Source organism: Dipodomys spectabilis, unplaced genomic scaffold (assembly GCF_019054845.1).
Source record: "Dipodomys spectabilis isolate Male_0828 unplaced genomic scaffold, ASM1905484v1 ptg000532l, whole genome shotgun sequence".
In the NCBI taxonomy this organism is placed as follows: Eukaryota; Metazoa; Chordata; class Mammalia; order Rodentia; family Heteromyidae; genus Dipodomys; species Dipodomys spectabilis.
In genome coordinates this window covers 580,001-597,857 of record NW_024871209.1, presented here as the reverse complement: position 1 = coordinate 597,857, position 17,857 = coordinate 580,001, and the positions used below count along the sequence as shown (strand labels likewise).

Here is a 17,857-nt window from a genome sequence, read left to right as displayed (position 1 = left end):
CGGAGAGTCGGGCCCAAGGACCCAGGCACCTGTTGTGCACCGGGCCCGCGGCCTGGCTCAGCCCAAGGACGCCCCGTGGGCGGAGCCCGGCAGGACACCGATCCGAGTCCGCTCGGAAACTTTCGCCGTGGGCGCCGGGACCCGCCCGCGCCCCAGTCCCGGCTGCACTGGGAGAGGGCCCGCCTGGGCAGGCGGGGCGCATCCCGATTGGCTGGGGCACTCTGTGATTGGCAGGCGCGCCAGCCGCTCCTCGAGTCGAGCTGGCGTCGCGTCTGCAGGGCCGCGCTGGGAGTGGAGGACGTCCCGAGGTCCCGCCCCCGCCGCGCTCCGCCCCCGGGGCCCAGGGCCGCGCTCTCCGGCTCGGGGGCAGCGCGCTCCGCTCGCCCTGCCGGACGTAGCTCTCCCGGCCGCTCTCCCGGCCGCTCCGCGGCGGGCCTGGAGACCATCGCGGCGCCCTGAGCCCTCCAGCCGGTGAGTGCTTTCGGGCCGGGGACCCGGAGAGCGGGAAGGGCTGTGTGTGGGAGGGGGCGGGGCGCCCGCCGCGGGCCTCAGTTTCCCCTTCCAAACTGAAAAGTGACCGGGCCCAAAGTGCGCTGTAAGTTCCGGGACGTGGGAGGGTCGGGAGGCCCGCTGCTTCGCGACGACCGAGGTGACGCCTTCCCGGGACGGGTGGCGTCTAGTCCGGGAAAGTGGTCTCCGGTCCGGGCGCCCCGAGGCGAATCCCGCCGGGGCGGGGACACCGGCCCCGGGGTCCAGCGATCTGGGGCCGGGGCGGCAGGGGACATCCTTTCCCCAGGGCCGGTCCCTCCTCCCGGCCCGCCGCACCGAGCTGCCCCGTCATGCCCGAACCGCAGCCGGCCGGGCCGGACCGCCCCAGGGCCGCTGGAAGGCGTCTGCGGGAGGGGGGGGGGGGGGTTAGCTGGTCATGGGGGGGGGTCAGTCCCACGTGGGGGTTAGCGGGTCATGGGGGGGAGGTCAGTCCCACGTGGGGGTTAGCGGGTCATGGGGGGGAGGTCAGTCCCACGTGGGGGTTAGCGGGTCATGGGGGGGAGGTCAATCCCAGGTGGGGTTAGTGGGTCATGAGAGGTCAGCTACTGAAGAGCCCAATGGTCAGTTAGTTCCTCCTCCCCCCCCCCCGTCCCCTCCCCCACCCCCCCTTAAAGGAGGTAGGCAGTGGGAGCCCCTCACCCCTCAAGCTGTGGCCACCCTCTGGTATGGGCCATCGGGGCCTTCATCTCCGGTCTGATCCCTGGAAGCATTCTGCAGATTTGACCCAGCCCTTGTGAGTCAACTCTGTATGTGATGAAGCCCTCCTTTCACCCCATTTTCTGCAGCTGATGTCATGAAATTCCAAGGAACCAACATTTGAGGTTCTTGGGGTTCCCTCGCTTCACTCCCTTCTTCACCCCTCTCAGGGGCCACAGAGGGTACGAGTTACAGGCCCCCTCCCCCTCTGATGGGGGAGGATTGAGGCCAGGTGCAGGTCTGGACCCACAGCCACAGTTGTGAGATCTCTGCCCGGCCCCCAGCCAGCGCTGCCCTGACCCCCCTCCCTTCCCCCTTGCATGATGATCCCTGGCAGTTGGCCCAGGGCTTTCCTGATTGTAAGCACCCCAGAGCTGTGCCCTGGTACCCTGGGTGCTGACTGCCCCTGCTCATTACAGCCTGGCATTGGGCCCCTCTCTACCTGTCTGCCTCTGTCTCCCAGGACTGTGACTTTGAGAGGGCATCTGGCCAGGGATCTGGGGACAGGTTCCTTCTGGTCATCACCTTGGAAGAGTGCAGAGGGCTCCCCAGCTCTAGCCTTCCCTGTCCCTGCCAGGCCAAGCTGGCAAGCGTGGGGCTGCAGGCCCAGCATAGCTATCCCGCCCCCTCCCGCCTCGTACCCAGCTTAGTTTGGCCTCAGGAATGCCTACTTGGTGCCAGGTACCCTAACAGTGGCATTAAGAGTCGCAGTGGGCACCCTACCCACCAACTCAGGGAATGAGCTGTAGCCCCAAGCCTGTGAGGATGCCCAGCCCCTCCCCTCACCCTGGCTGACTCCCGTCTGTGCCTCCTCCCTAGTCCCAGACTGAGCCTGACTCCAGCAGCCCTGAGGATTCCTTTTGTAGATACTGGGGCTTAAACTCAGGGGCTTACACTTGTTAGGCAGGTGCTCTACTGGTGAGCCATGTCTCCCGTCCTCTGATGGCTTTGGAACTCCTCTCCCTGGCCTGTGGGGCCCAGTCTGCCTCCTGACCTGGCATTCATTCAGGCTCTGGGGACCTGCTCTGCTCTCAACAGGCCTCTTCTCTACCTCCTGTGTCCACCCACCCATCACATTCTAGCTGGACACATCGCTGGCTCACTGCTGCCCTATGCTTCCTCTCTTGGGCTGGGTGCCCAGATCTCCCCCCTCTCTACCCCCCCCCCCCGCCCCATTCCCAGCTTGTCCTGAGGCTCTGTTGGGCCTTCCCATGGTTGACTGAGGGCCTCCTTATGTGTCCAGCAGCCCCAAGTGCTGCTCTGCCTTCGTGGTTTATCTGCTGGGGTACTGGTCTTCCTGTCCCGATGGAGCTGCTTGAAGTCTGGCCCTGGAACAGCCTCTTTGGGGCAGGCGTGTCCTGGCATGGGGCTGTCCATCCGTGCCTGCTGATGTGCCAGGTGTGGGCATCTATGCTATCCATTCTCAATTCAGCCCATTGCTTTATATCTCTGAACTTGCCACATTGGTAAGCTGCAATGTTCCTTGGTTTAGCTCTTAATACTCAGAGCAAAAATAGGTACCTGGGAGCCACCAAGGGCTTTGTGTCCTTGTCTTGAGCCGTAGCCCTGTGCCAGGGGCCAGGCCAGGCCAGAGTGGACACCCCAGGCTGTGGACCTACGGAGCCCAGTTCTCTAGGACTCAGTCATAGATGAGCTTAAAAATAACACCCTGGCCCCACGCTGGTGGCTATGCTACTCAGGAGGCTGAGATCTAAGGATCGCAGTTCAGAGCCAACCTGGGCAGGAAAGTGTGAGACTCACCCCCAATTAACACCAAAAATGCTAGCAGTGGACCTGTGCCTCAAGTGGTAGAGCACTAGTCTTGGGCAAAAATGCTCAAGGACAGTGCCCAGGCCCTGAGTTCAAGCCCCAGGACAACACACACACACACACACACACACACACACACACACACACACACACGTTTTCCACCAAACATTGTTTATTCATTATAGGAAATTAGAGAAATATATTTTTTTTTAAAGAACATAATAAGGCCACCCACATCCTTACCCAGAGATTGTAAGTCTTAACATTTTAGGAAGTCATTTTTTTCCACCCCTTACTGGAAATAAATTTTCATTTCATGCTAAACAACCCCATAATGATACCATACAGTGCTTTAAAGCCTGCTCAGCGGTGTGGTGGAGACCTTCCTCCACAAGCCAGTGAAGAGCTGGGTTGTGTGAGCCCAGGTGGAGGCTCAGGGTTTTATCACCTGGCCAGTCCTCTTTGGGCAGCAGGTGCTACCACGAGGGGTCCCTCTGTGTGTGAGCCCTGGGTGTCCCATGCGGGGATCCTGGAGGTGGAGAGGAAATGATGTCCAGGAGGGGCTTTGAGGCCGGGGCTGCCCCTGGAGGGCTGGACTGGGCTGTGGGGTTGGAGCATCTGGGCAGAGGCCTCACATCCTCACATGCAAGCTGCTCCTGTCTCCGAAGAGAGGTCTCGGGGCTATCTGTAGGGGTGGTGGCTCCTCAGCCCAGCTCACTCCTTGGTGCTGGCATTTGTGTTCTGAGGGGATAAAAATACGCCATGGTGCTCAGAGGGAAAGAATGCCGGCCACTCTGTGTTTTGGGATCTTACACAATGACGCGCTCCAAGTCACCACTGTGGCCACCATGGCCTTGGGGGTGAGGCCAGCATGACCAGGCTCTCGCCCTGTAGTCAGGGTGCCCAGGCCTGGCAGCCACTTGCTTAAGGTCACCAGCCACACCAGTCCCAGGCTGGTGTGCTTTCCCACGGCCAGGCCATCCTAGGCTTCTGCCGGCATATGTGAAGCCCTTACTGCATGCCCTGAAGCATGGCCTGAGTCTTCTGGGGTCAGCATCACCAAGCAGAGAAGGGAGGAGGCAGCCCGGTCCAGTTCATGCTGTATGCATTCTTTCCTGATCTTTGTCATTCCGGTGGCCAACCAGGGCCCAGAACTGTTTGTTTGTTTTGGAATGACAAACTCTGATCCAAACTAGGCTCGCCTCTGGAGACCTGAAAATGAATCCTCCTGCAGCCTCCCAGTCTCAGTAGCCAGAGATTGTACTTTGCAATGTGACTTGCACGCGTCTCAGCCCCACAGCCAGCCCAAACCTGTATTTTTCCAGGACTTTACATTTAGAGGGTGATTTCCATCTGAATGGAAGGAATGAGTTAGGGTTTAATCCTTCGTCAATTGCAGATTGCTGTCTGATATGGAAGGTATCCCAACCTCTCCTTTGTACAGTTGGGGAAACTGATGCAGGGCAGTTAGCCAGGATGGTGCCATCCCTCCTACCCCCTCCAGAGAGAGGGCTGGAGACAGAGGCCCTGGGAGCTGTATTTACCAGTGAGCAGGTGCGGAAGACAGACCATAGTAGAGGCTGCTGGAAAAGGCCTGCCAAGGCGGGCAGGACCTCTGACTCGGGCTGCCGTGCTCTGCACAGCGGCTGGGTGCTGGCTCGTGGGAGGAAGACCCTGCAGGGCCAGGCCCAGTGCATCTGCTGCCTGACCCAAGGAAGGACGGCCCTTTGGGAAGTGATGGATCTGGAAGGGGTGCAGGGAAGTTCGTGGGTCTCTTTCTGAGCGTGTTGGGGTTTTTATCCTGGGTGTGGATTTGAACTTCAGCCCTGGCATTTCACACTGAGCAGGTCTCCGGTCTGCAGTGGGGTGAGGGCTGACATGTGGGACAGCAGGATGATATGTCCTGCCTGCTTGGCAGATAAGGGGAAAGCATGCAACAGATGAGGTCAGAGCCCTTGTTCGTGGTGACAGGTACCGGCCTTAGGCTTTCTTGACCACCCGGGAGGGTGCTTGACTCTGTAGCAGCTGAGTACCCAGAGGAGGCAAGCCGAGTCTGGCCTTCCTGCTACCTCAGATAGCTCTGGGGACTGGATCACGGGCTACCTCAGATGGTATCTGGGGACCGGACCACGGGCTTTGTGTGCCAAGCCACAGGCTTTTCTGTGCCTTAGCCAGGCAGGGTTCCTGGGTGCATGGGCCTTCTTGATCTGGGGCTCCTTGGGTCTGGGTGCTACCTCGGTGTGGGTGCCCTGGAGTCATGTCTGCTTGGGTCTTGGAGCTCCTCGGTCCACCCCCTGGCTTGGGGACCTGCCTGGGTCCTGGTGCCCACTGGTCCGATGCCCCTTGAGTCCGCACATGCTGTTAGATGGCAATGTTTTCAGAGGTTGCTTTGCTGTTTCCAGAAGCCTCCTCTCAGAGATGGCGTGGAGCCCAGCATTGACTTCCAAGCAAATAGACAAGGCTCAGTCATGCTTTGGGTTTTAAAGTAACCTCAAGGCGATGTTTTAAAACAAGGCTCAGAAGTTACGTCAAGAGCTCATCCCTTGCGGGAAGAATGTCCAGATGGAAATCTGTGCTGCTCTTTGGACACAGAATCTGATCTTCAGCCCTTTGTGGCTGGTGCGGGAGCTGAAACGGGATAGTCTGGCTCTGTTCCCAGTTTCCCCATGAACAGTGGTCTCTGGATGCATCTACCCAGGACCCCCCAAGACCTCCCCCACCCCCCAGGCTCTGGGCCTGAAGCTGAGACTATGGCTGCTAGCAGCCGACAGGCTCTGGCCTCTGGCTCTGTCACTCGACGGAGGGGTGTTCCCATTTCAGATGAGGATGGTAGGCACACAGGAGGGGGAGATGCCCAACCTGTGGGCAGGCCCCGGGCCAGGAGATGAGTGCTAGGAGCTCCCGGGCTCTGCCTCCGTTTCCTCACCTGTGATGGAGAGGATGCACGTGCCTCGAGTTAGGGGAATCTGAGGAAAACCTTATGCCTCAGAGCACGCTGGGGGTCTGACCATTTCGGGGAGTTGTGGCCCCCACCCCGAAGCCCGTTCAGGCTTTCTCTTCCGTGGTCTGTGGTACGAGGTTGCCTGACGGTGCTGGCAGGGTGATTTCCGGGTTGCCAAGCCCTTTCCCCGTGGGATGCCATGCGCCATAGACCTGTGCTCTCTTCTGTTCTAGAAGCCTCTTCACCCTGTGGCGCTGTGCCCAGTTTGCTTGTGTGTGTGTTAGTAGCGTGTGAGGCTCTGTGATCTCTCTCCCGTGACGGGCCCCACAGCTGGGCAGGTCTGGTTTGAAATCCTGGCTTCCCCAGTTCCTCCTCCCCTCCCCACCCTGAGCCTGCTCACGTAACTTCTACTCTCTGCTGGGAGATTCATTTCCTAAAGCTCCCAAAAGAAACCACCGGAAACTGGTGGCTTAAAATAACACAAAGTTTATTCTTGCCGTTCAGACGACTGAAGGCCAAGGTCAAGTTGTGTACCAGGTGGGCACCTCGGGGCGGGGCGGGGGCTCCGTTTCCATCGATTCAGTGCCATCATTAGTTCGTGGTATACACGGTTTTGCATCACTCCAGCCTCTGGCCTTCCTGTGGCCTCTGGGCCTCTGTGTGTGTGTGTGTGTGTGTGTGTGTGTGTACTGGCACATAACCTTGGTCCTCCAGGTCTCAGCCTCCTATGTAGCTGGGATTACAGATTACCAGTGCTCACCTATTGCTGTCATTAACAAGAACGCCAGCGTGGAATGTCGCGCCCTCTGTGGCAGCGTGAACGCACGATGAGATGCACTTGTGCTCTGGTGGCCTGTGCTTGACGTGGGCCCTCATTCGTTCCCAAGGTCAGGCCCTGCCCAGAAAGCCCTGTCCCCATTTCTCAGGGGAGGACACTAAGGCCCAGAGTCTCGTGCCTCGGCCTGTGATGCCAGGACCCGAGCTGGAGCTGCTGGGCTGTGTGGAGCTGGACAGCGTTGCTGGCTCGGGTCACTAAGATACCAGAACCTGAAAGCTGAAGGTGGCGGACTCCAGAAGCCTGGCCTTCTGCTTTCTTGCAGGTAGAATGGCCTCCAGCACCCCTCCTCTGAGCCCCTCTGAACCTCCGCTGGCCCCGCAGCCCCAGGCTCGAGCCCGGCTCAACGCCACCGCCTCCTGGGAGCAGGAGGGGAGCGAAGCGCCCCCGACCGGCCCCAGCTCCGGACCAGGCGCTGGAGAAGCCTCTGCACCCACCGTGCCCGGCGGTCCCCGGGCCAGACGTGGAGAAGCCGTGGAGGGAGCCGGTAAGCCCCGAGGCCTGGGCCAGGCCCCCTACCCCCTGCCCTCCGGCTAGGGCTCCCCTGTAACCCAGAGCACCTGGTCATCCACTATGGGGCAGGGCCTTTCCCCTGCCCCCTTCCCATGTGTACAGATGGGACCATGGGGCCCCACCCGCAGTGCAGGCCCTTCCCTACACCCTGTGTTCCCCAAACCACGCTCCCTGCTTCCCGCCTCCCCTCTGCCCACAGGGCGCCCCTGCCCCAGGCCTGCCCCACCCACCCCACCTGCTGAAATGCCTCCTGCTCCTGCCGCTCTCCTGCTTCTGGATCTTTCTGACCTTAGGACCCTGCTTGGGCCAGCACCTGTGGTTTGAAAGCCCACTGTCTTCAGAGTGGCGTCCTGACCCTCAGCCCCTGACGGGTGCTCTCGGGGCGGATGCCTCCTGCCTGACAGGGTCTGCCCTGTTGTGCCTAGCACAGGGTGTGTGGCTCCCACGCGTGTCGCTCTCTGGCTGCAGTGACGGTGGCGGGGAGGGGTCCCCCAGCACCCTCCTCCAGGAAGCCTCGTCTCCAGTCCTGCCCTGACCGATGGGCTTGCGCCTCCAGCCACGGTGGGCCGTGACGCACGGGGGTCCCGCCAAGCCAGGGTCCGGCCAAGCCGGAGTCCCGCCCGGGCTCCTTTGGCTCTGTCTCCCGGCCCCCCCCCCCCAGGAGGCCAGCCATAGAAAACGGAGGCTGGCAGGGAAGCCTTTTTTTTTTTCTTGGAGATAATACATACTGATTTTACCTAACAAATCTTTTATATTAGCAGTATATATTAGTTGTACAAAGTAGTAGGTTTCGTTATGACACTGCCACATGTGTACTTGGATCACGCTTACTACCCTTCCCTCCTCTCCCTCCCCCCCCCGCTGGTCCCCATCCTCTTCCCACAGAACGGGGGTGGGGGAGAAGAGGGGACACCCTTGGGCCCTGGTCACAGATGACATGGCACCCCGTGTCAGCCGCGCTCACCGAGGCCCCACAGAGTGGTGTCGTGTGAGGGACAGAAACACCGGAACCCGGGGGTGGGGGGACACGAGAGGTGAAGTTGGGGTTGGCGGCGGGACGCTGGAGGCAGGATGTTAGGTCATAAGTATCAACGTGGTGTTTATAGTGGGGTTCTTCTGAGGGCGTTTGGCAGACGGTCAGCAGTTCAGTACGAATCAGGCTCGGTGGACAGCCGCAGCCGCGTGGCGGGCCGGGCCCTGCCTGGCGGGCGGTGACTGGGAGCTTCCTGCGCGCTGGCCGGGCAGGAATCTGCTCTCCATCCTCCGCTCTCCACACAGCCCGGCTCCAGCCCGGGCGCCACCTCCGTGGGCAGTCACCAGGCCACGTGCCAGGCTGGGGAGACAGACCCTGCTCGCGCTGCTTCCTCCTGGGTCCCAGCCTTCACCCCTCAGTGTGGTCAGCGGGGCTGCCCTCCGGGGGCTGCAGTGGCCCAGTGGGAGGGAGGGCCCTGTGCGAAGGCAGTGTGGCGTGTACAAGTCTTTCAGATGCAGGAGAGTCTTAGGAGAGAAGGAGATGGGCAGGGCCTCGGCCTCAGGCCGCACGGGGTGAGCGGGTAAGATCTGCTCAGTCGTGATGCTCCACTTACTGCTGGAGTTTTAAAGCATCAGCGTCAGGATTCACTCCATCACAAATGACAGAAGCCCAGTACACATCCACATACGCCACGTGTGTTGCCGGGGAATATAGGAAACACATGACACCTGTAAAGAATCTAGGCTGGATCCAGGAATCCACATGCCGTCATGGAGAGACACCCCTCCCCTCCCTCTCTCTGCCCACAGGGTAAGTAAGCATGACCTGCCCAGCTTAGCACAGGAAGGAAGAGTATTTCTAGCTGGGTGCTGGTGGCTCACGCCTGTAATCCCAGCTTCTCAGGAGGCTGGAATCTGAGTATCGTGGTTCGAAGCCAGCCAGGCAGGAAAGTCCATGAGATTATCTCCAATTAACTAAATTAATCTCCAATTAACAAAAAAGCCAAAAGTGGAGCTGTCGCTCACCTGGTTAAGCACCAGCCTTGAGCAAAAAAAGCTAAGGGATAGCACCCAGGCCCAGAGCTCAAGCCCCAGTCTTAGAGTGCGTGCACGTGCACACGCGCGTGCGCGCGCACACACATACAATTTCCCTAGCACAGTCGTCCCTGAGCTGAGTGCTATGGATGGGGATGTGAGGTGTAGCGTGTGGATCTGACAGGTGGGCAGTGCCGCCCGACCATGGGGCTGAGCGTGGGGAGGTGGCAAGCAGTGTACAAAACACCCACAGTGACGCACACACGTGTTCTGCAGGTGGCTTCTCAGCCCTGGGCGGCAGGCTCACTGGGGCTTGCCTCTGGGCTGCGTGCACGTTTCTTAGGCAGGAAGCCCAGGGCCGGTCTGCAGTGTGAGCCCGGCGCCTGGCTGGTTGCAGGCAGAAGCATTGCTACATCCCGGGCTCCTGCCTCCCCAGAGTGGCGCCCATACCACCTGCACAGAGCCTCTCCCGGCCCCCCTTTGCCCCTCCATACTCTGCCTTTGGCCCTGGCATCCTAGCCCTGAGACAGCAGCCAGGCAGTGGCTTGCAGCGCAGCGGAGCAGCCCGGAGCCTGGCATGGAGCGGGGCCTGGAGCCGCGGGCGAGTGGCTTGAGGTGTGATGGGCACCGAGGCTCTCGCTGCTTTCTGCCTGTCTCCAGGAGCGTGGGGGCGGCAGCGCGGGTTTCTGGCCGTCCCCTGCCATGTGGAGGGCGGGCGGGCTCTGGCCCGCCTTGGGCAGCACAGCGTGGGACAGGTGTGTGTGGGGGGGAGGGCGTTGGCTCGTAGCTAAGGGCTGCCTCAGTCGGAGACAGACTGGTAGAATGATTTTTTTTTTTTCTGAAACTGTCTTATGGTTTTGCATTCTTGTTGTTTGGGTCAAGGCTTTCAAAGCGGAGCCCCAAGGGGGGCAGTGGTGGCTCAGGTCTGTGCCACCCACGGCCAGGGGCAGGAGCGTGTGCTGACCCTGCTTTAGGCCATGAGTCTGAGGACGGTCGCTGTTCTGGGTGAGGGTCCTCCTGTTCTTGCCAGGCTGTTAAAGTGGGGTCAGCATGAGGCCTCCCAGAGCCCATCTGGACAGGTGACAGGCCCGGGCTCTGTCCCTCCCCCCAGTGACAGTGACAGGCCCGGGCTCTGTCCCCCCCCAGTGACAGTGACAGGCCTGGGCTCTGTCCCCCCCCAGTGACAGTGACAGGCCCGGGCTCTGTCCCTCCCCCCCCCCACAGTGACAGGCCTGGGCTCTGTCCCCCCCCACAGTGACAGGCCTGGGCTCTGTCCCTCCCCAGTGACAGTGACAGGCCCGGGCTCTGTCCCTCCCCCCCCACAGTGACAGGCCTGGGCTCTGTCCCCCCCCACAGTGACAGGCCTGGGCTCTGTCCCTCCCCAGTGACAGTGACAGGCCCGGGCTCTGTTCCCCCCCCCAGTGACAGTGACAGTGACAGGCCTGGGCTCTGTCCCTCCCCCCAGTGACAGTGACAGTGACAGGCCTGGGCTCTGTCCCCCCCCAGTGACAGTGACAGGCCCGGGCTCTGTCCCTCCCCCAGTGACAGTGACAGTGACAGGCCCGGGCTCTGTCCCTCCCCCCCCCCAGTGACAGTGACAGGCCCGGGCTCTGTCCCTCCCCCCCCCACAGTGACAGTGACAGGCCCGGGCTCTGTCCCCCCCCAGTGACAGTGACAGGGCTGGGCTCTATCGCATTCTGCTTGTTCTCCCTGCATTGCAGGGCCCTCGAAGGGAGACGTGGAAATCCCATTTGAACACATCCTGGAGAAGGCCAAGGCTGGGGACCCCAAGGCGCAGACAGAGGTGAGGGGCGTGTGGTGGGGGCTCAGTCCCCGCACCATGGGCCTGGCGTGTCCCGCAGCCCACAGACGGACAGGGAGCCCGCGTGGTGGTGGCCTTGGCCTGCTCCATCACGGTTCTGTTTCCACATTCCTTGAGGCCCCTGCCCCCCCGCAGCCGCGTCCACCCCACGCCCGCCAGGCCCGGCTCCGGCCCCAGTGTGGCATCCTCGCCAGCGGGCTAGTTTGTGCCCTCCCCACACGGTCTTCCCTGAGGGGTGCCGGCCTGGCCCCTCACGCCCGGAGGGCGCCCACCCTGCTCCTCACCTCTGCTGACCCCCCAGGCCACATTTCATCATTGCGCAGCCTCAGCCTTACAACAGTGAGTGGGGATCCCACAGTCCGGTCTCCGTCGTGACCTGTGGGGACCCCACGGGTAGGCGGCCATGAGTTCTGGGCAGCTCCCCCCCCAGGCCTCCCTGTGCCCTGCCCAGTCATTCCCGGGAGCTCTGTAGACACGCCCCAGGCAGTGACTTCTTACCATCTTGCCCTGCAGTGTGTGGCTCAAGCAGGTGCCCCCCACCACACCCAGGAGACTCCCACCCTGCACTTCCCCACACGAGAGATGCCCAGTGCAAAGCCAGAGCTAAGAGTCTTCCCTGGAGACTGGGCTGGGCTGTGTGGGGGCCTCACTTCGTACACCTGGAGGGCAGGGGAGGACGGCTGCAAACGGCCTGAGAGTAGATGCTTTGGGCTCTACGTCTGTCTGTCATCTCCACTCCTCTCCCATGGGACGCAGAAATGCCGCCAAGGCACCAGGGGCCCAACGATCAGGGTTCCTCAGGGTTCCTTTCCAAGAAAAAGTTGTTTCAAACAACACCCAAAAGAGGTCCCTGGGCCCTGGAAGGGAGGGGCGGGGAGGGGAGGGGGGGGGAGGGGGGTGGGGAGGGTGGAGCCAGACACAGGGCCCGTCTGCCTTGCAGGTGGCAAAACACTACCTGCAGCTGGCCAGCCACGCCGATGAGGAACTCAACAGCTGCACCGCGGTGGACTGGCTCCTCCTGGCAGCCAAGCAGGGCCGGCGGGAGGCCGTGAAGCTGCTTCGCCGGTGCCTGGCAGACAGGAAAGGTGAGTCCTGGGGGGCCTCGGCTGCAGCGTGATTGCCCACGGAGTGGCGCTGGGCTCCGGCAGGCGGGACCCAGGCTGGCCCGACGCCTCTGTTTCTCAGGCATCACTTCGGAGAATGAGCCTGAGGTGAAGCAGCTGTCCTCCGAGACGGACCTGGAGCGGGCCGTGCGCAAGGCCGCACTGGTCATGTACTGGAAACTCAACCCCAAGAAGAAGAAGCAGGTGGCAGTGTCTGAGCTGCTGGAGAACGTCGGCCAGGTCAACGAGCAAGGTACGGCAGCCAGGTCACCAGCCCAGCCTAGCCCCAGGCCAGGCCCTTCCCCGGGAGGAGGCCTCCCCTGTGCAGGCAGGGCTGTGTGGGAACTGGGGCTTGGGGCTCGGGAGGTGGGGGACAGGCAGACAACAAATCCTGGCTGGGGTGTTTGTTGGCTCATTAAACTCATGCTGCGCTCTTGCTGTCTGGTACCAGGTCCAGGGACATGGGGTGACTGGGGTCTCGGTCTCACCCCAGAGAGCTGGCTGTCTTTTTTTGGTGCCCATCCTGGGGCTTGAACTCAGGGCCTAGGCGCAGTTCCTGAGCCTTTTTTGTTCAAGGCTAGTAGCACTCTGCCACTTGAGCCACAGCTCCGCTTCTGAATTTTTTTTTTTTTGGTCGATCGTGGGGCTTGAACTCGGCCTGGGCACTGTCCCTCAGCTCTTCAGCTCAAGGTGAGCGCTCTACCACTTGAGCCACAGCGCCACTTCCGGTTTTCTGGTGGTTTATTGGAGATAAGCGTCTCACAGGCTTTCCTGCCTGGGCTGGCTTTGAACCTCGATCCTCAGATCTCAGCCTCCTGAGTAGCTAGGATTACAGGCGTGAGCCACCAGCGCCCGGTGCTTCTGAATTTTTGATCATTTGGAAATAAGCGTCTCACAGACTTTCCTGCCTGGGTGGCTTTGAACTTCGCTCCTCAGGTCTCAGCCTCCTGAGTCGCTAGGCTGTCTTCTTGATGGGAAACTTGAGTCAGTAGACAGTGCCAGCCATGGGGGTGCAGGTCCAGGGCCTGTGTCCCCTGGAAGGAAGGGCGGTGTGCATCGTTGGCTCATAGAGTGGCTGCCCAGGGGGGTGGCACTTGCACTGCCCATGGGCTCCAGGGCTGAGGGGACCGGCCAGCCCTGACCCAGTCCTCTGTCCCCTGCAGATGGAGGGGTGCAGCCCGGGCCTGTCCCCAAGTCCCTGCAGAGACAGAGGCGGATGCTGGAGCGCCTGGTCAGCAGCGAGTGTGAGTACAGCCCACCCTGCTGTGCCCACCTGGCATCATGCTTCCTGCCGGCCCCGGCATGCTGTCTGCCCCTTCCTGTCCATCCGCACACGAGACTACAGGACCCTGGCGACTCCCGCCAAGTTCCTGGGGTGTGAATGGACGTTTGATCCAGACCCTTCGGATGCCAGTGTCCCGGGCACGGGAATGTGGAGTGAGGGGAGCAGGGGGTCAGAGGGCGCAGGAGACCCGGGGTGTTGAAGGCAGACAGCAGGTGTGCCAAGGCCTGGTGGATGGCCACCTCCGCCCTACCTGGCTGGGCCTTACCCGTCCACACCTGGGCAAGGGCCTGCCTCAACCCACTCCTGTTCAGCTGGTCCCCAAGCCTCCGTCCCCACCTCTTCTGCCCATGCCGTGGTCGTGATGGCTGGCATTGCCTGGCACCGTGTTCTTGTGCTTTATTTAGCCAAGAACTACATCGCGCTGGACGACTTTGTGGAGATCACCAAGAAGTATGCCAAGGGCATCATCCCCACCAACCTCTTCCATGACGACGATGACGATGACGACGAGCTGGCCGGCAAGAGCCCCGAGGACCTGCCGCTGCGCCAGAAGGTGAGCGCCGGCCCCCGGCGGCCCGTCCTCACAGCGGCCTGCCCACGAGGACCAGCGGGACGCCGTCACAGACACGCCCTGGGCAGTGCCACTGCTCCCTCCGGTCCCCCCGGCCCCTGAGTTGTCAGAAGGACGTGGTTCTTACAGTCAGGCCCAGAAGCCAGGGCAGTGCCCAGCAGGTGGGCACAGAGGGCCCTGTGGGCCGGAGGGCCTTGATCGGGATGGGATGTACCTTTGGGTTCACGTAGACTATGTGTGGCGTAAGACAGGTGCAGCTCTGCAGGGACTCTCCCTCCAACAACTGCTGTGGGGTCTTGTGGGCTGCGGTGGTCCAACCGAGGGCCTGTTTGCAGGCTCTGATGGGGGTGGGGGCGAGGGTGGGCAGGCCCTGGCCTGAGGATGCTGACACACCTAGGCATGGGCGGCAGGAATGAACAGGGGGCATAAACACCCCCACACACACCTAGAGCCTCAGGCTTAACGGTGTGGCTGGGACTCCTGTAGAATCATCCCAGTTCAGCCTTCTAGATTGGGATAGGTGTGGCCACACTGCTGTCTAGGGGAATGCCAGGGTCTCCAGAAACCCGTCCAGCACAGGACCCAGAGCGGAGGACCTGGCCGTCAGTCAGGGCTACCAGCGGAGGACGCGGCCATCAGGCTCGGGCCTGTGATGTGCGAGCATCCTTAGTTCTTGGAATTCATCACTGCCTGAGACCGGTTGTGGGCGAACAAGTGGGCAAATGAGTCAGACTTGGGGGCAGTGGTGAGGGACGGCCTAGCTACAGACTGGCAGGAAGTGGGCTGAAAGGCTGGGGGCCATTGGAAAGACGGGGAGGCCGGCAGGACAGGAGAGTTGGGGCCTACAGGACAGTGCTTGACTGCCACAGTCCTGGGACTTAGAGCCAGACTGTGTCCAGCGTGGGCTCCAGGGGGCAGAAGAGTCCTGAGGTGATGAGTGGAAAGCCTCGCTCCGGCCATGGAGGACCGGGAAGGCGTCCGTGATGGGAGGCTGTCCACGCTGGTGGTCCTGCGATGGAATGGCGTGGCATGGGCTGCATGAGCTTGAAGCTCGTGTTGAAGGTCCGCCCAGAGCTAGTCCTAAGCGGAGCGTGTGCAGGGCAGCAGGCCCGTGTCCCTGCTCGCCCAAGAGAAGGCAGCTGCGGAGCCTGGCATGGTTCTGGGCCCAGAGGAAGTGTTAGCAGTGGGGGCCAGCGTCACACAGGAGGGGGAGAGACCCACGTCCCAACCAACCACTCCTGTGTCACACCACGCTGCTGGGGTCGGGTGGCAAGACGCGTCGGCCCCATGGGAGAGAAGTGGGCGCTGTGAAGAGTGGAGCGCCCTTTGGGTGGAGAGACGAGACAGAGACGGGGGAGGAAGAGAAAAAATACACTGTTCCCTCCCTTTCAGGGTTTGGAGCTGTCAGAACTCTTGATTGTTTTGTCTCTCATTACAAGCCTGTGTGTGTGTGAGAGAGAGAGAGAGAGAGAGAGAGAGAGAGAGAGAGAAAGGAGAGAGGAAGAGGGAGGGAGAGGGAGAGAGGGAGAGAGAGATGGAACTTGTTCTCAGGGCCTAGGTGCTGTTCCTAGGTCTTTTCCTTAAGGCTGGCACGCTGCCACCTGAGCCACACCTCTACTTTAGGCTTTTTTGCTGGTCTCGTGGACTTTCCTGCCTGGATTAGCTTTGAACCTTGATCCTCCTGAGTAGCTAGGACTACAGGCATGAGCTACCAGCACATGACTTTATTACAAGTCTTTTGCATAAAAGAGGCAGTAAACCATGACAAGCGTCACTCAAGCCTCTCTGGCATTTAATGTCCTTTCAGAGGACAGGCTGGGGGACGCGGAGGGGTGGTCCCTGGCCCAGGAGACAGGCACCTCTGTGCGCTCGCTCTGCTCCCACAAAGAATGTTAAAGAAGGTTCCAGATGCCAAGGCTGGAGTGCAAGGGGCCCTGAGACATGGTTCACTTTTTTTTTTTTTTTTTAATTGTAAAGATACACAGAGGGTTACAGTTACATGAGCAAGGTAATGAGTACACTTCCTATTGAACATTATTACCCCCTCCATTGTTTTTCCCCTACCATCCCTTCCCTCCCTACCTTCCCCGAGGTTCTTTTTTTTTTAATTGTGATTAAGTGATTACATAATTTCCCGAATTTCACAGTATTGTGGAATAATGATGCTCATTTAAAGTCACAAGTTCATTCTAACTTTCCTGGAGCAAATTGTCTATCACAGTCTATAACATATAACGGTGTACATATATACACCATACATGTGATCAGCAGCATGGGAATATTTAGTAGTGGTTCGACCAGATGAGTGGGAGTTCTTTGTTTCTTAAGTCCTGTTAGTTTTGTCGTATCACCTAACATTTTGGATTTAGCATCCACTTATCAGGGAGACCATGTACCGTTTGTCTCTTTGCTCTTGGCTTACCTCGCTCAACACGATTCCTTCTAGCTCCATCCATTTCTCTGCAAATGCCATTATTTTGTCATTTCTAATGGCTGCATAATATTCCATTGTGTATAGATACCACAATTTTTGGATCCATTCATCTGTGGTGGGGCATCTGGGTTGTTTGAGATGGTTCACTTTTAAAAATGCATTCAAAGCGGGATGTTGGTGGCTCACACCTGAGTTCTAACTACTTAGGAGGCTGAGATCTGAGGATCTGCAGTTCAAAGCCAGCCCGGACCGACAAGTGCAGGACACTCCATCTCCCATTAACCAACACAAAGCTGGAAGTGGTGCCGTGGCACAGGTGGTAGGGTACTAGCCTTAAGTACAAAAGCTCAGGGACAGCACCCAGGCCCTGAGTTGGAGCCACAGGACCAGCACAAAACAAAATTTTAAAAACCCCAAAACTCATTCAATAGTGTTTTAAAATCCTTTCAGGATCTCTGCACATGGTAGTACATGTCTGAAATCCCAGCTACTCAGGAGGTAGAGAAGGAGGATTGAGGTCTGAGGCCAGCCCAGGCAAAGTTAGCACAAGACCCTAACCTGCAAAATAGTAGACAACACACAGACTGAGGGCTTGGCTCAAATGGCAGCGCCCAGAGTGCAGTTCCCAGTACCAGAAAGTAATGCATGACTAACGCGCCCACCAGTTCCCCGAGGCACACCTGTGGTCTGTCCCTCCGGTGTGAGCAGCCCCTGCTTCGGGCTGGTTAAAGGCAGACCTCGGTCCGCGGCCAGCTCTTGGTGGTGCGCGGGACACTGCCCCCTCACCCTGGGCACAGCAGGCTTGCAGTGCACGAACCCAACCCCTTCCCCTTCCCTGTATTACAGAAGCAATGAAGCAGAAAAGCTCTGCTCCCACCCCAGCAGGAGTTGGTTGTAATGTGTTTGGACATTCTCTGTAGAAAAGAAGTCAGGTCTAGTCGCCCAGTCTGGTGAGCCTTGCGTGGGAGCTGTGATGGCCGGGACTGTTCAGGGGCCGGACACTGCTGGCTCAGCTCTGGAAGCTTCTCTGTGCTTCACAGGCCTTCTGCCCCAGGCATTGTGCAGGATCTTGGCTGTGGGACTTCAGGCAGGACCGCAGTTCCTTCTGGCCAGTTCCCGGGTGCCCACAGGCCTCTCCAGCCGTCCGGGCTGCTCATGGCCGGGGTGGCACATGCCGGGGGTGGCGGCACCGTCCAAGCTGTTGATTTTTACTGGTGGCCTGGCCTCCTCCCAAAGGGGCTCCTTCAGAGAAAACCTGGACTGCTTCCTTTTTAGTGCCCATCCGCTCTCTGCAAGTGGCAGATGCCACAGTGTGTGACAGGTTTCAGGAA

General features: G+C 60.0%; 1 protein-coding gene across 1 annotated transcript in view; it reads left to right on the top strand.

Moving 5' to 3' along the window:
* Nucleotides 1-374: 374 nt before the first annotated feature.
* Wfs1 (wolframin ER transmembrane glycoprotein) overlaps nt 375-17,857 on the top strand; it is a 20,273-nt gene continuing 2,790 nt past the window's right edge. Inside the window, exons 1-7 of the mRNA XM_042670308.1 lie at nt 375-471; nt 7,057-7,278; nt 11,033-11,115; nt 12,074-12,218; nt 12,319-12,489; nt 13,400-13,480; nt 13,926-14,074. Coding sequence (XP_042526242.1) covers nt 7,062-7,278; nt 11,033-11,115; nt 12,074-12,218; nt 12,319-12,489; nt 13,400-13,480; nt 13,926-14,074 — 846 coding nt within the window. The 5' untranslated portion in view covers nt 375-471; nt 7,057-7,061. The remainder of the gene's footprint in view (nt 472-7,056; nt 7,279-11,032; nt 11,116-12,073; nt 12,219-12,318; nt 12,490-13,399; nt 13,481-13,925; nt 14,075-17,857) is intronic.